Source organism: Hyla sarda, chromosome 2, assembly GCF_029499605.1.
Source record: "Hyla sarda isolate aHylSar1 chromosome 2, aHylSar1.hap1, whole genome shotgun sequence".
Taxonomy (NCBI): Eukaryota; Metazoa; Chordata; class Amphibia; order Anura; family Hylidae; genus Hyla; species Hyla sarda.
The window spans coordinates 323,547,188-323,562,575 of NC_079190.1; the positions used below are offsets into that span (position 1 = coordinate 323,547,188).

Below are 15,388 nucleotides of genomic sequence, written 5' to 3' on the forward strand. Positions count from 1 at the left end.
GTATGGCTCTCCGCCAAATATGTCCGCTTCCGTGTCCCTAGCTATAAGTTGGGACCACGCTATCTTGGTCCTTTCAAGATTTTGCGCCAGATTAATCCTGTCTCTTACAAACTTCTTCTTCCTCCTTCTCTTCGTATTCCTAATGCCTTTCATGTTTCTCTTCTTAAACCACTTATCATTAACCGTTTCTCTCCCAAATCTGTTCCCCCCACTCCTGTCTCCGGCTCCTCGGACATCTTCTCCGTCAAAGAAATTTTAGCATCTAAAAAGGTCAGAGGGAAAACCTTCTTTTTAGTGGATTGGGAGGGTTGTGGTCCAGAAGAGAGGTCCTGGGAACCTGAGGACAATATCCTGGACAAAAGTCTGGTCCTCAGGTTCTCAGGCTCCAAGAAGAGGGGGAGACCCAAGGGGGGGGGTACTGTTACGCCGAGCGCTCCGGGTCCCCGCTCCTCCCCGGAGCGCTCGCTACACTCCTCTCACTGCAGCGCTCCGGTCGGTTCCACGGACCCGGGGCGCTGCGATACCGCCTCTGGCCGGGATGCGATTCGCGATGCGGGTAGCGCCCGCTCGCGATGCGCACCCCGGCTCCCGTACCTGACTCGCTCTCCGTCAGTTCTGTCCCGGCGCGCGCGGCCCCGCTCCCTAGGGCGCGCGCGCGCCGGGTCTTTGCGATTTAAAGGGCCACTGCGCCGCTGATTGGCGCAGTGGTTCCAATTAGTGTTTACACCTGTGCACTTCCCTATATCACCTCACTTCCCCTTCACTCCCTCGCCGGATCTTGTTGCCTTAGTGCCAGTGAAAGCGTTTCCTTGTGTGTTCCTAGCCTGTGTTCCAGACCTCCTGCCGTTGCCCCTGACTACGATCCTTGCTGCCTGCCCCGACCTTCTGCTACGTCCGACCTTGCTTCTGTCTACTCCCTTGTACCGCGCCTATCTTCAGCAGCCAGAGAGGTTGAGCCGTTGCTAGGGGATACGACCTGGTCACTACCGCCGCAGCAAGACCATCCCGCTTTGCGGCGGGCTCTGGTGAAAACCAGTAGTGACTTAGAACCGATCCTCTAGCACGGTCCACGCCAATCCCTCTCTGGCACAGAGGATCCACTACCTGCCAGCCGGCATCGTGACACAGGGATACATTTTTCAACTGCTAAAACTGCATCTTAGCACTATTAATTATAGTGGGGAAAAAATATTTCCTGCCATTAAAAAATATAAAACTGACTAATCATGATTTAGCTGCGCCTTCTTACTCTTACTCAACATATGATCCACATTCGTTAGATTTTAGATGTTTAAGAGCCGCAAGACATAAGACATGCACATACAGAAATACATGTAGGTATGCAACTACATATTAATAAATCATCTAATTATTATTAGTGAATAATAAGAAAGTAAAAATTTACACACATACCATACTAGTAGCAGCCCCGTGTAAGTTGTAGCAGTCCCTTGCATGTTGTAACACCCCCTGTATGTTGTAGCAGCAGCTGTAGGTAATTGCAGCTCCTCTTTAGGTAGTGCAGCCCTGCTGTATATAGTAGCAACCTCCCTGTATGTTCTAGTAGCCCCCTGTATGAAGTAGCAGCTCAAGAAGCAGCTCCCCTATATGAAGTAGCAGTTCCCTTGTATGTTGTAGCAGCCCCCAGTAGGTAGTAGCAGCGTAAATGCTGATGTCTGACATTAGCGGTGAGCCCTGGCTGCTGAATGCAGCCATTATTTACCACAATTGTTTTTATTGAAACAAGCTCAACTTCTCAACTTCTTGATCTCCCTTCAAAGTCCCCTAGTGCGTCAATGACATACATATATGTCATGCGTCATTAAATGGTTTAAATTTTGATGTGAACAAGGTGAAAATGTTTTGTATGGGCAACTGCTATTTTTTGGTCTGCAGTAGTTCTGCTTAATGCCCAGAATGTCTGAAATCACGTCTATATAACAGTAATTAATTGATGATTTTATATAAAATTAAGATGTCAGTTTTTTTTTTTACAGATGCTCCTGTTCATCCTCCCTTCTCTGACCAGCATCCATATGAAGTGTGTAACCCCAGTGATATGCCTCCAGACTTGGGGTTTGGGCTAAAAATGGTAGATGGTGTCATCCATGTATATACAAAGCGTGATGTCATGGACATGTAAGCATTTTATTTTAGGTATAATGTGACATAAAAAGGATTCTCATCTACATCTTATACAGAGATCCTTTGCTTCTTTATATTTTTAAAGCTAACAGGTCATTATCACCACTCGCCTTGTCATGGCCATCCGGGTAGAGCGGGTCCCTAACTTTAAATGATGTTACGCTGGGCGGTGACCACCCGCAATACCAGTGGCTGCGCAGTCCCAATACTGTTTGACCTAGCTCCCAGCTCTGGGCTCGCCAGCCTACAGATACGGCCGCCCCACAGCACCACATTAATATGAATTGATGGTAAAGTTCACTCACCATGTGCTCCCAGTCTGAGGACTGGAACACTGCTAGGAACAAACCCTTGTTCAGTCTCCTGGTGATTAAATAGGCCTCGACTGTGTGAGTGGAGCAGTGGCATTATAGATTTTTTTTCTCAGTCGCTCTTCATTGGGGGACACCTATACTGATGGATATATGCTCTTGCCACTAGGAGGCGCTGACACTAGGAAAAAAAGTTGGCTCCTCTCTGGCAGGATATACCTGCCCACTGGAAGTGAGGTAATCAGTTTTAGCTAGTGTCAGTAGGAGGCAAGACAGGTCTGGAAGCTCCCCAGACCTGGTCTTTTTTTTTATTATTTTCTAGTAAGGGCTGTTTATTTAGGTTTTTATCTCCCTTTTGTTCAGGAGCATGTCGCTACCTGTTCCCCCATATGTGACAGGGGCACAGAACATAAGAGTATGGGCCGTCAATCCCTTATTGCCAACGGCCAGCGCCTGGAGGTTGTACCCTGGGTCCGGGTCCCCCATTTGCCCCTGCTTGCCCCGCTATATGAGCCTGGTATGATGCAGTGTGGCCATAAGCTGGTTGAAGACTTCAGGGTGAGTATGAGAAGATGGAGCCGTGGGTGCGTATGTACTACAACCCCCTTCCCCCTCTCCCTTCCTCTTGCTCATCCAGGGGTCCCCTTTCTCTCATGTGCCCTGCTCCTCAGCCACCATTACACGTGGCTGTACTGGGCAAGACCCCTCAAGGCCTCCGGCGCCACTCTTTGGACCACACATTTCTACCCCACATGTATTGCAGCCAGGCACAGTGCCCTGGCCATGTTTTCTTCACTACCAGCCGGAGACTCTATGCTGCTTCCCCAGTTTCAGTCTCTGGGGCAGCGGGTCTCCTATCCCACGCGGCTGTCCGCTTCCCAAGTGGGGGCATTATCTGCCCGCTTACTACCTTTTTGTGCAGCCAGGTGCAGTGTCCTGGCCGCGTTCTTTATTAGGCTGACCGGAGACTTACAGCTCCAGACAGCGGGTCTCTGGTCCCACGGGGCTGACCACGTTCTCAGAGCGGGCACACCAGCCCACTTACTCCTATCTGCTGCGGCCAGGCGCAATGTCCTGGCCGCGTTCTTACAGGCTGACCGGAGACTTACAGCTGCAGGGAGCGGGTCTCCGGTCCCACACTTACTCCTATGATTTTGAGGCCAGGCACAGTGTCCTGGCCGCGTTCTTCATAGGCTGACCGGTGACCTTCAGCTGCAGGCAGCGGGTCTCTGGTCCCACGTGGCCGACCGCTCTCAGCGCGGCACACCAGCCTGCTTACTACTCCGGTCCCATGCGATCGGGCGCTTCGCCGGAGGGGGAGGTACTGGCCGCATCTTCCAGCCAGTCTCCCAGCCCCCTTCCTGTAACGGCCGCAGATCATGCAGCCAGATGACAGAGGAGGCGGCCGCATCTTACTACAAGCCCCGCTCATCACCACCCCCCCACCCCCGGGGCTCCTTCTAGTATGTGGCCGGCTCCGGGGGCCGTGTTCTTTCAGCGCGCCCTCCCTCCTTGGTGGGCTGCGCTGTCTGTCAAAGTTTAAAAAATGTAATTAAATTAAAAAATAAAAAATTCACCACTGCTCACTCAGACCGTTTGGTTGTGGTTGGCTCCCTCTTGTGGCCATCAGTTGTATTGCTCCCTGGATTTTTCATTGCTTCTTGAGCTCACCCTTGTGGCAACCAAGCGCCATTACAGCCTTGACCTGTCACATTTGTTTTTATCAGTTTAATATCTGCAGGGTCCCTTTTCTAGGGACGGAATCGGGGGGTTCTTTATTCCTTCAGTCACCATGTACAGTGGCCTGCTTTAGACTGTTTACATTGTCAGTTGTGCTATGCCTCTGGCGTATCTATTTTCTGCAGGGTTCTCACTCTGTCAGGAACGTATGCGCACAGACGGGGCGGGTTATTGCCAGGGATTTCTCGATCCCTTGGAAACTGTCGGGGATATTTTCAGTGACTACCACTGTGTGCCATGTCATGCCCGTCGTGCCCACAGCTGAATTCCAGTCCCTCCCTACCGAGGCAAGAAACTGGTTGGGTGCCCTTGCAAGAGTTTTTTTTGCATTCCTGGTGGATTCTAAGGACACTCGGGTCTGCCGGTCACCCATCATGGGTGTGTTCTGGCGTGTCATACAATATGATTCCCTCCTCCACAGGCTGCCACATCCGCGGCTAGTGCTCCGGATCCTCCCGTCTAGGTCTCTGTGGAAGTGTCCCTGCATGGGTATGGATTGGTCCTGAGCTCGATATGCCAGACAGTAGTCACGCATCTCTCAGCTGCCGCGTCCACAGCTGGCACTCCGGTACCCCACTGCTAATGCAAGGTTTCCGACGGAGTGACCGTTGTCTACTATGGACCCATACCAGTAAGCCAGACAGTGGTCTCCTCAGCCGCCTGTCACTCATCACACAGCTGATGTATCTGCGCTGGAGTTCCAGTACCCCTCTGCTGTGCGAGGTGTATGAAGACGTGTCCTATGGACCCTAGAAAGGGTACAGGGATGCATTCCGCGGCTCCTTAGCTTCCCCCGATCTCCCAGCGGGGATATTATCTGTGGCTCCTAGAGCTCCCCTCCCTCCCACATGTGACAGTGGGTCACAGTGATCGCCTATCTGTCTGTCTTCCCCTTTTATCCAGTGCCTCGAGGTGTACTTGTTCAGCCAGACTGTCGTCTGCACTGTCTCCATCGCTGTTGGTCTTCCATATGTGGGCTTCCGCGGGCTTGGTCAGGTTTCCTGTACCTCTCTGCTGGTGTAAGGACTCTGGATGAGGGTCCCTGCAGGTATTCTGGACTGATGCCAGTCAGCCAGACTTTCGTCTGCTGGGTCTTTTACACCGCCAGGTCGCTCGTTAGTTCGGTCGTACTCCAATACCCCACTTTCGGTAGGGGGGTTCGATGGAGTGACCCTGAGCATTTAGGAATCCTATACCAGTCAGTCAGACGGTTGTCTGCATGGTCTACTACTACAGGAGTCCACTACCATACACTTCCCACACCGCGGATGCTAGATCAGGTTATCCACTGCTAAGGTTTAGTTACAAGTCTCCCCATGTTGCTCCATGGGCCCTATACAATACACCACATACTGGTTCGCAGGGTTCCCTCCTTTGCCAGGTTCCTCCCTACATGCCTGCTGCTCTCTAGGCTGAAGGTTGGTAACCCACTTTCTGTGTGTGGTTCTGTCTGCAGCACCCGGTGTGACCATGGTCCCGATGCCAGATAGCCAGACTGTGTCTTCATGGTTTTCTACTCTGCCAGGTCACCTTCCCCATTCTTGCCGCTCCAGCGGTTACAGTACGGTGACTCATTTTTCAGGTGAAGTTCCAAAGAGAGTTTTTCGGTGGTTCATTGGATATTTTATACTTGTCGGTCAGACTTTGTCTGCATGTTTCCTGCTCCACATACATCCTTCATACCTTGCGTCTGAAACAGCAGTCCTGGTGTGTGGCACCATTTGGAGCTGGGGTGTAGGCGTTTCCTGCAGGTTCCATGGTCTTTCACAGAGACATCAGCACTCGCTGTTCTCATTTCTAAGGGTGCAACGTTGGTCTGCTAGGGGCATGGTTGTGACACCATGCTTCCGAACTTTTGAATGTCTGCGGTTTCTTTCGCGTCTGCAGTCTTGGTACCCCTCACTATCATGCGGTAACCACGTCTGTGTCCCTACATATGCTTGGCCACTCTGCACGTGTAGAGTCCACCTTCCCTTCTGTTTGGTGTCGTGTGCCTTCAGCCTTCCTGTGATTTTGTTTCCACAGGTTTACGGCAGTTGAGCACCTCTGTTCTGGCATGGGGCATGATGGGGCGACACAGCCGGTTCAGCCCCACCCCCCCTATGCCTCAAGGTATCTGTCCTGGGTTCCTGTGCAGGGTGGTTCAGACACCGGCTCTGTTGCCTTAGGAAACAACCAGGGTGGCTCCATTGATGCCCTTCTGGTCCAGGGTTACACCACGTTGAGGTGTTCCTCTCAATGCTTTGGTTGCTGTGTGTGCGCGTGCTTCTTACTTCCATTCTTAGTCACATCTTTGTATCTTTTGCCCAGCACCAATGTCCAGTTTCCAATCTCTTGCCTTCGGGCGGCATTTCACTGATCCTATAGTATCTGGCTCACTTTGACCATTCCCCTTCCATAGGGGGTACGGGAATCAGGGAGCTTGGCATGGTCTGGGCCTGGGTTTCATAGTGACCATCCCTTGTTTTCCCCTTCTCTATATTGGTGGGGTACCTGGCTGGGCCCTTGTTTTTTGCTGAGAGCAATCAGCTGAGCTTTGCACTTTTGCAGCCGGGCTCTCTTCCTGTTTCTTGGTTATCTACTGTTGCTCATACAGACTTGGCACTCTCCTCTGTTGGAGGAGTTTATGCACTCATGTATGGCTCGGCGACAGCTGGTCTAGCACCGTCTGTTGTTTGGGTCCTGCCATTGCTCTCCTCCTCCCTTGGTGCACTGGCCCTGAAGGGGTTTGTTGCTACACTGACACTACAGTCTCCTGGAGTAACCTTCCCTTTTGTTTCCCCCTCTGTTTCCGTCGTGACGGGATGTTGTTTCGGTCCGCTCAGACCGCTGGGGTTCATGTATGGTTAGTCTGCTTGTCTTGGACACTATCCTAGTATAATGTGGCGTACCTTCTTTTATAGGTCGGCCCTTCTGGTTCTTTGGGCCTTAGTGATGGTTATGGTCTCAGGCAGCTCTCCTGCCCCGACTTCGCCGCCATCCTATTTGTGAGGCAGCCTTTCTGTACCGCACTTCTTCTTGTCTAGACATAGAAGTTTGTCATCCGGAGCATTTCGCGGACATTAGGTTTACTTACTCTACAGGTGTACGTCTTCCAGGCGACTTGGGTACCTCCATTTCCCATGTCGGCTGCTCCAGTGTTCCGGGATGCTCCTTTTGGACGTTTATTTTCTACTTGTATGTCTTCCTGGTGAACCGGGTACCTCCAGTTCCCATGTCGGATTCTCCAGTGTTCCGAGATGCCCCTTTTCAGGGCATTCCGCTCCCTTTTTGGCCTTATTCCTTCCGTCTCCTCCTTTGTGGGTCAATGTACTCCCGAGGCGGTGGGCGTTCCGGTCATCTGGATTACGCTACTTGAGCATTTTTCGCCTCCCAGGTGCTCGCGGCGGGCCCCTGGGACGGGTCTGCAGCAGTTCCAATCATTGATTTTCTGCACCAGTCCTCTCCACAGCCAGTCTCAATCTTTCTTTCTTTTTTCCAGTGTTTTTCTGGTCTCCACCTCCCGTACTCGCCTTCTGCTCAGGCGTACACTGCTCTCCCTGGTGTTTTTTCCGCCATGTTCTCTTGAATCGGTTGACTCTGGATGGGGTTCTCTTGTTGTGCCCTTTTCCATTTTTGTTTCCCAGCCGGGCTAGCCCTCTGTCTGGTTCTTGTTTCTTTGGAGTTGATTCCTACCTCCTCCAGGGATGGTTCCGGCCCATTTGGCTTCCTATTCGACCTTTTCTTGTCTCTCTTTATGGACTTTATGGAGCCTCTACATATGTCTCTTCCTTGGCGTCCTAGTCCATCTCCATGGACTGGGGTTCTTCCGGGAGCTCAGTTTGTGGGCCTTGGTTGTCTCTGCCAGGATCTCGTCCACTGGCCTTATGGTCGAGTGGTTTCGGTCTCTGGACTGATTCCCCTTTTGCTGTTGGTTGTTTTTCCCTCCCTAGGGGACTGCTTTGGTACGTCCCATCAGTATAGGTGTCCCCCAATGAAGAGCGACCGAGAAAAGGAGATTTTTTGTACTCAACGTAAAATCTCTTTTCGCACCCACCCATTTTTTGTCCGGATAAACTTTTCCAGTTATTGGGTTTTTATCCGGGATTCCTTTCTAGGGTCCTTCAGACATATTTCTTTGTTGGCTTCTCTTACTGCTTTGTGACAAAACTGATTACCTCACTTCCAGTGGGTGGGTATATCCTGCCAGGGAGGAGCTGACTTTTTTTCCTAGTGTCAGTGCCTCCTAGTGGCAAGAGCATATACCTTTCAGTATAGGCGTCCCCCAATGAAGGCTACGAGAAAGAGATTTTATGGCGAGTACAAAAAATCTAATTTTTTCAACTCCAAAATACCAGATGTTTCATGATTTGAACCTTGATCCTTTGTGGTGGAAGCCATTCTCCATAATTCTTATCATCTTTTGGTTTTGCTTGCCACTTAACTTTAACTGTACTAGGATTTGTATTAAAGTGATTCTGTTATCAATTTTAAAAAGTGCATCTATATTGCTCCCACTGAACTACTCCCAAATTGGGATTTTGAGTTCTGTTCAAAATTGCGACCTGTATTGGAGAGTCACCACTTGGTTGCAGCCGTGTGCCAATCAAAGTTGTGTCTGCAACCACATGGTGTGTCTCCACCTCTCCTATAGAGAGGAATAGGGGGGGGGGGGGGCGTGTTTTGACGAGCTTCTGTGCTGGGTGCAACTCTCATTACCGGAGCAGAGCCGGGACCCCATACGGGAAATCGCAGGGGGTCGCAGCGGTCGAACCCCCGCGATCAGATACTTATACCCTTTCCTGTTGATAGGGAATACAATTTTTTCAGCCGTGTATCTCCTTTAAGTCCCAGACAGCAAAGGCGTGACTTTATGCCCTGTGTCATCTATAAGTTAAAGAACTTCCCTTGTTATATATGTATATCATATAGATTTCTCATGTTTTTTTTTTTCAGGAATACAGAGCTGGATCTCCCGTACCTGGATCTTTCAGAGTTTGTGGCAGACATGAATGTGCTGATGGCTCTTATTATCAATGGCCCCATGTAAGTAGTACAGAAAAGGGCAGTAGGTAGCACATGGCTTAGTGTAGCACCTGCATGTAGTGAGCCCTCCATTCATCTCTATAGGAGAGCCGAATTGTTGTACTCTGGTATCTCCAGCTTTTCCTTAAAGATGCATGGAGTGGGCGTGTTCTGTTGTGGTCGACACAGCTCTGTGCGGAAGGAGAGCTGGGGCGCAGGGCAGGTGATTACGGAGGTCCCAGTGGTCGGACTCCCAGCGACAGCGTAGCACCAGCAGAACATGGCTCAGAAATGCTCCGGACTGTGAGCAATGAAAGCAATACTGCTTCCCTGCCAGGGGATCGTATGATCACAGGTGACCCAGGATATGCTGGTTTGAAAAAGATGAGGGGGCTCAACCTATTCAATATGTAAACCGGGGTGCTACTAACAGCAAAATAGTACCATATAGCAAACAAAGAAGACAAGGATCACTGTATAAAAGTGCACACCCAAAGAAAATCCTATAATCAAATATATCTTTATTATACAAAAACATAAATATAACATCACTGTATGAGACAGCTAAGGACATGTACAAACAATTAAAAATGCCAAAAGGAGCAAAGCACAACATGGGGAGGGGCAATGAACCCCCTAGCCCCAAGTCCTGTCCTCCGACAGTAATGAATAATGCAACAACGCTGCTACTCTAAAGTGCACAGTGCCTACATAAATCACAAACCAAAAATTAGAAAAATGCTAAAAAATATACTAAACATAAGTAGACAGGCATAAATAATAAAGGTACCATACCACAGATGGAGGAGCAGCTGATTATGTGGATGCAGGACAGGACAGCCGAACCCCACGCATTCCGTCACTCTGTGGTGACTTCCTCAGGGGTGTTGTGCCAAAGTGTCCTAAGTCTCTATTTTTATATCTTACAAATTACCAGATAATACCTGACAGGTGGAGTGCCGGTTCTCAAGTTCCACATGGTGTCGGTCGCACACTACTATCTGGCATGTACTTTCGCCCTCCTTGTTGCATGCGGGCGTTTCCGCCCCATTGGCGGCTGTGCTGCGTATGCGCAGGCAGCATGATTTGATTGGGTGTAACGTCCTGTTAGCTCCAGCAATGTAACTAGGTTACGTAAAGTATTGGCACACGTGACTTGCATACGGGCGCTTGCGCCCTATTAGTGGCTGTACTGTGCGTGCGCAAGCAGTATAATTTGATTGGGTGTAACGTACTATGAGCTCTCCCTATTATAGATAGTGCTGCGCATTCACCCGCAACGTAACTAAGTTACGTGAATTGTTGACACACGTGACTCAGTATTCACGTGAGTCATCATGTGATCACATGGTTGTCCTTATTCAGAAACATTGTATATGAGCCACGCATGTGCTGATGGGTACCAGAACGTAAGTAATGGATAAATTAATGTCATGGGCTGCACAGATGCGAATGGAAGTGGCATACATTCAAAGAAAAAGAAGTAACATACATAAAAAAGAAAATGTGGAGAAAAAAGGATTGTTAGACATAGATGAAGATAATAATGAATAAAAAACATAAGAGTATATAGATACATAGAAAACAAACGAGAGAATAACATGAGATATAAATTAAATACATATAATACATAATACTGTAACCTATAGGTCTTAAGGAACAGCATACCATTACATTTTCTGATTTCTTGATTTTTGTGTTCTGGCACACTGATATTGGGACATCAGCACGCCTGTTCATGTAGTAAACTGGAATATTATAAACATGAAAGACGTAAGATAATAAATATAAGAATACCAAGCATATGTAGGTTATAGTAGTATTGGCATGTTGGCATATTGATAGACTATATAGATCATCATGATACAAGTGAAAATCGTGAAGCGCAACACATTAAGATATAGGTGATGATTATGCACATCACAATAATTATAGATTATGACTTGTGTATATTGTTGTTGCGAATCTTAATAATTATAAACTGTGTTTCACTCGGAATACTGATAAATCAATATATATAGTGTGCATACCAATATACATTGTTTGCTGGCCAGTACAGTGCATACAATGTAGTAATAATAGTTAAGTGCTTCCATAGCATAATTCTTGTACATAGGCTATGTAGATGTGCTGATACCACAAAATTAGTAATAAGTGTAAATAATGAAAAGAAGTTAAGTATTAGACATGATAAGTATAATAATGAATATATACATAATTAAATATATGTGTATATGCATGTAACAATAAATATATATATATATATAAGTAATGATATAAATAATATAAACCATTAAATGAGGGTAAAAAAGTGCAAATGTGTATACATATGTATATATGTAGGATAAACATTATGTCCATGAGTAATATAGTATCAACCCCCCCCCCTTCCGACATGTCCCCGCTGCTGCCCTGCTCCAAGAAGATGAGGAGCAGGCAGCGGAAGGGGAAATAAGGACACTGGGTCCAATGAATTATTATAAACACACTGTAACAAAGCTGGATGTGGATCCACTAACCTGTGTGGCTGATGACTCGGACTGTATCGGGGAGCGGAGTCTAAGGTGCCGCTGGTCTTCACCAGAGCTTGCCGCAAGGTAGGATGGGCTTGCTGCAGCAGACGACACCCAGGTTGCAACCCCCAACACTGCTCGACCAAACAGGTAGCTGGGCAAGGCGAGGTACCGAAGGATAAGGCAGTAGCATAGTCAAACGTAGCAGAAGGTCAAGGCAGGCGGCAAAGGTGCGGAGTCAAATAACGTAGCGGAAGGTCTGGATACATGGGTAAGGCAAACAGGCAATATTGAACGCTTTATCTCAGGCTATGGACACTGAAGATCCATCAGGGAAGTGTGGGAGGTGCATGGACTTATAGGATAGTGTCAGGTGTACACAATAATTATGGGCGTACTGGCCCTTTAAATTTTTGAGCTCCGGCGCTCGCGCGCCCTAAGGGACAGGGACGCGTACGCCAGAGCGGAGGCAGCAGGAAAAAGAGTTGAGGAACGGGCTGGGATTCGCATGCAGGCGCCCCCCGCGATGTGAATCCCAGCCCCGCAGGCAGCCAAGGACAAGAGGACATTGCACTCGCGGCCGGTGCAGGTGGCTGGAGTGCGGGACTTAACACACGCTGGGTCCAATGAATTATTATAAACATACTGGGGCCAATGAATTATTATAAACACACTGGTGCCAATGAATTATTATAAACACACTGGGGCTAATGAATTATTATAAACACACTGGGGCCAATGAATTATTATAAACACACTGTGGCAAATTAACTATTGTAAACACACTGGGGCTAATGAATTATGAATTATTATAAACACACTGGGGCCAATGAATTATAAACACACTGGGGCCAATGAATTATTATAAATATTCATGGGGGCATACATTTGGGGGTCAAAGTAGCAGTTTAACCCCTTAAGGACCAAGGACGTACCGGTACGTCCTTGGTCCTGCTCTTCTGATATAACGCGGGGTTACACAGTAACCCCGCGTCATATCATGGCGGGCCCGGCGTCATAGTGAAGCCGGGACCCGCCTCTAATAGGGCGCAGCGCCGATCTCGGCGCCGCGCGCTATTAACCCTTTAGCCGTGCGCTCAGAGCTGAGCCGCGCGGCTAAAAGTGAAAGTGAAAGTTCCCGACTAGCTCAGTCGAGCTGTTCGGGATAGCCGCGGCTAATCACGGCATCCCGAACAGCTGACAGGACAGCGGGAGGGCCCCTTCCTGCCTCCTCGCTGTCCGATCGCCGAATGACTGCTCAGTGCCTGAGATCCAGGCATGAGCAGTCATGCGGCAGAATCGTTGATCACTGGTTTCTTATGAGAAACCAGTGATCAACATAGAAGATCAGTGTGTGCAGTGTTATAGGTCCCTATTATAAGTTTGAATCACCCCCCTTTTCCAATAAAAAAAAAAAACACAGTGTAAATAAAAATAAACATATGTGGTATCACTGCGTGCGGAAATGTCCGAATTATAAAAATATATCATTAATTAAACCGCTTGGTCAATGGCGTGCGCAAAAAAATTCCAAAGTCCAAAATAGTGCATTTTGTCACTTTTTATATCATTTAAAAATGAATAAAAAGTGATCAATAAGTCCTATCAATGCAAAAATGGTACCGTTAAAAACTTCAGATCACGGCGCAAAAAATGAGCCCTCATACCGCCCCATACACGGAAAAATAAAAAAGTTATAGGGGTCAGAAGATGACAATTTTAAACGTGTTAATTTTCCTGCATGTAGTTATGATTTTTTCCAGAAGTACGACAAAATCAAACCTATATATGTAGGGTATCATTTTAATCGTATGGACCTACAGAATACATATCAGGTGTCATTTTTACCGAAAAATGTACTACGTAGAAACGGAAGCCCCCAAAAGTTACAAAACAGCATTTTTTTTTTCAATTTTGTTGCACAATGATTTTTTTTCCCGCTTCACCATAGATTTTTGGGCAAAATGAATGACGTCATTACAAAGTAGAATTGGTGGCGCAAAAAATAAGCCATCATATGGATTTTTAGGTGTAAACTTGAAAGAGTTATGATTTTTTAAAGGCAAGGAGCAAAAAACGAAAATGCAAAAACTGAAAAACCTCCGGTCCTTAAGGGGTTAAGAACCCCGCCGGGAGCCCTGAATGGCTCCTCGGTGCCGGCCATTCAGGGCTCCTAGCGTGGGTATTATAATAAAAGTTTACACAGTAGTATATATATCGCAGGGGAACCCAGCATGCCGCCCGCTCCCCTGCTTTATAACTGCTGATTGCATCGGGTCTCAGAAGTGAGACCCGGTGCGATCAATCACTTATCCCCTATACTACTTCCCCCAACATGGAATAGACTCTGTTCCATGATGGGGGTAGTAATATAAACACTAATGTAGCCTCCCCAGCTGCCGGCAGCTGGGGGAACTACTACTCCCATCATGGAAATTAGTCTGTTCCATGATGGGAGTAGTAGTCCCTTAGCGCTGCAGTAGTCTGCTGATGTCATCTCTTCTGAGCATGCTCAGAAGTAATAACAGTTTCTATTCTGTTATTTTTGACAAGACAAAAAATACTGCATGCAACGTATTTTCTCCAGTCAAAAAAAATGGAACAGGAAGCAAATTTTTTGTAAAAAAAAATCCCATTGACATCAATGGGATTATTTTAGAGCTGTTTGCAACCCGTTTAAAAATTATCAAACAAATTGATAATGGGCATTTATTAACGGATGCAGACAGCCGTGTGAACAATCCCATAGAATACCACTGTATGTGCAGGGAGGGAGAAGGAGGTATTGCTGATGTATATGTGGGATCATGTGTATGCAGCAGTGCTGAGTGTGTGATTGTGTATGCAGCAGAGCTGAGTGTGTGATCAGGTGTATGTAGCAGGGTTGAGTGTGTGCGTGGTCATGCTTACACAATCACACATTCAGCTCTACTCCATACACATGTCACACACTAATTTCTGCTACATGTACATGATCACTCATTCAGCTCTGGTACATGTAAACAGTGTTTACCAACCATGGTGTCTCCAGCTTTTGCAAAACTGCAACTCCCAGCATGCCAAGTTTTGCAACACTTGGAGGCATTCTCGTTGATAAACACTGATATAGAGGTAAGGGGACAGATTGTTCAGCCAAATTACATATTTTTTTAAACCCAGACATTCTGTGTACTTTATAAAGATTTATGATTTTACTATTGTGCAGAGTTTTGTTCGGCACACACTGCTGCTCCAGCACTTCTAACTATGTGAGCAGAGTACCATGGGAATATGCCACAGCTCTGTGAAGTGCAGCTCTGTGAAGTGCGAGGGGGGGGGGGGGGGGGGGGGGGCGTCTATATTTGCACAAAATATATCAAAGGACATGCGCAACTATTGTAAATTTTGAGCAAGTGTGTAAATTAGACAAGCAGTGTAAAGGGGTAGATCTGTGTCTACAATAGACACCTAATTATAAATGTCCCCCTATATGTGTATTTATGCCAGTATATATGATACAGGACTTACTATAAATTGTGTACAAGTACAACTATGTATCTATTGATTGTTCCATCTGTTACCTATGTGTAGAATCTTTTATTAAGGCATGATCCCATATATGTGTATGTGTAGGAGTTGGTCCAACTGCTGCTGTTCCTTTTTAATAGTTTTTATCTGAATTTTTCTGATTAATGA

The 15,388-nt window shown here is 47.3% G+C and overlaps 1 protein-coding gene across 5 annotated transcripts in view; it reads left to right on the forward strand.

Annotated features, from left to right (window-relative positions):
- Positions 1-15,388, forward strand: part of AMPD2 (adenosine monophosphate deaminase 2) — a 177,442-nt gene that overhangs the window by 112,483 nt on the left and 49,571 nt on the right. For all 5 annotated transcript variants that reach the window (XM_056557879.1, XM_056557883.1, XM_056557880.1 and 2 more), the window contains exons 7-8: positions 1,998-2,139; positions 9,132-9,221. In XM_056557879.1, coding sequence (XP_056413854.1) covers positions 1,998-2,139; positions 9,132-9,221 — 232 coding nt within the window. The remainder of the gene's footprint in view (positions 1-1,997; positions 2,140-9,131; positions 9,222-15,388) is intronic.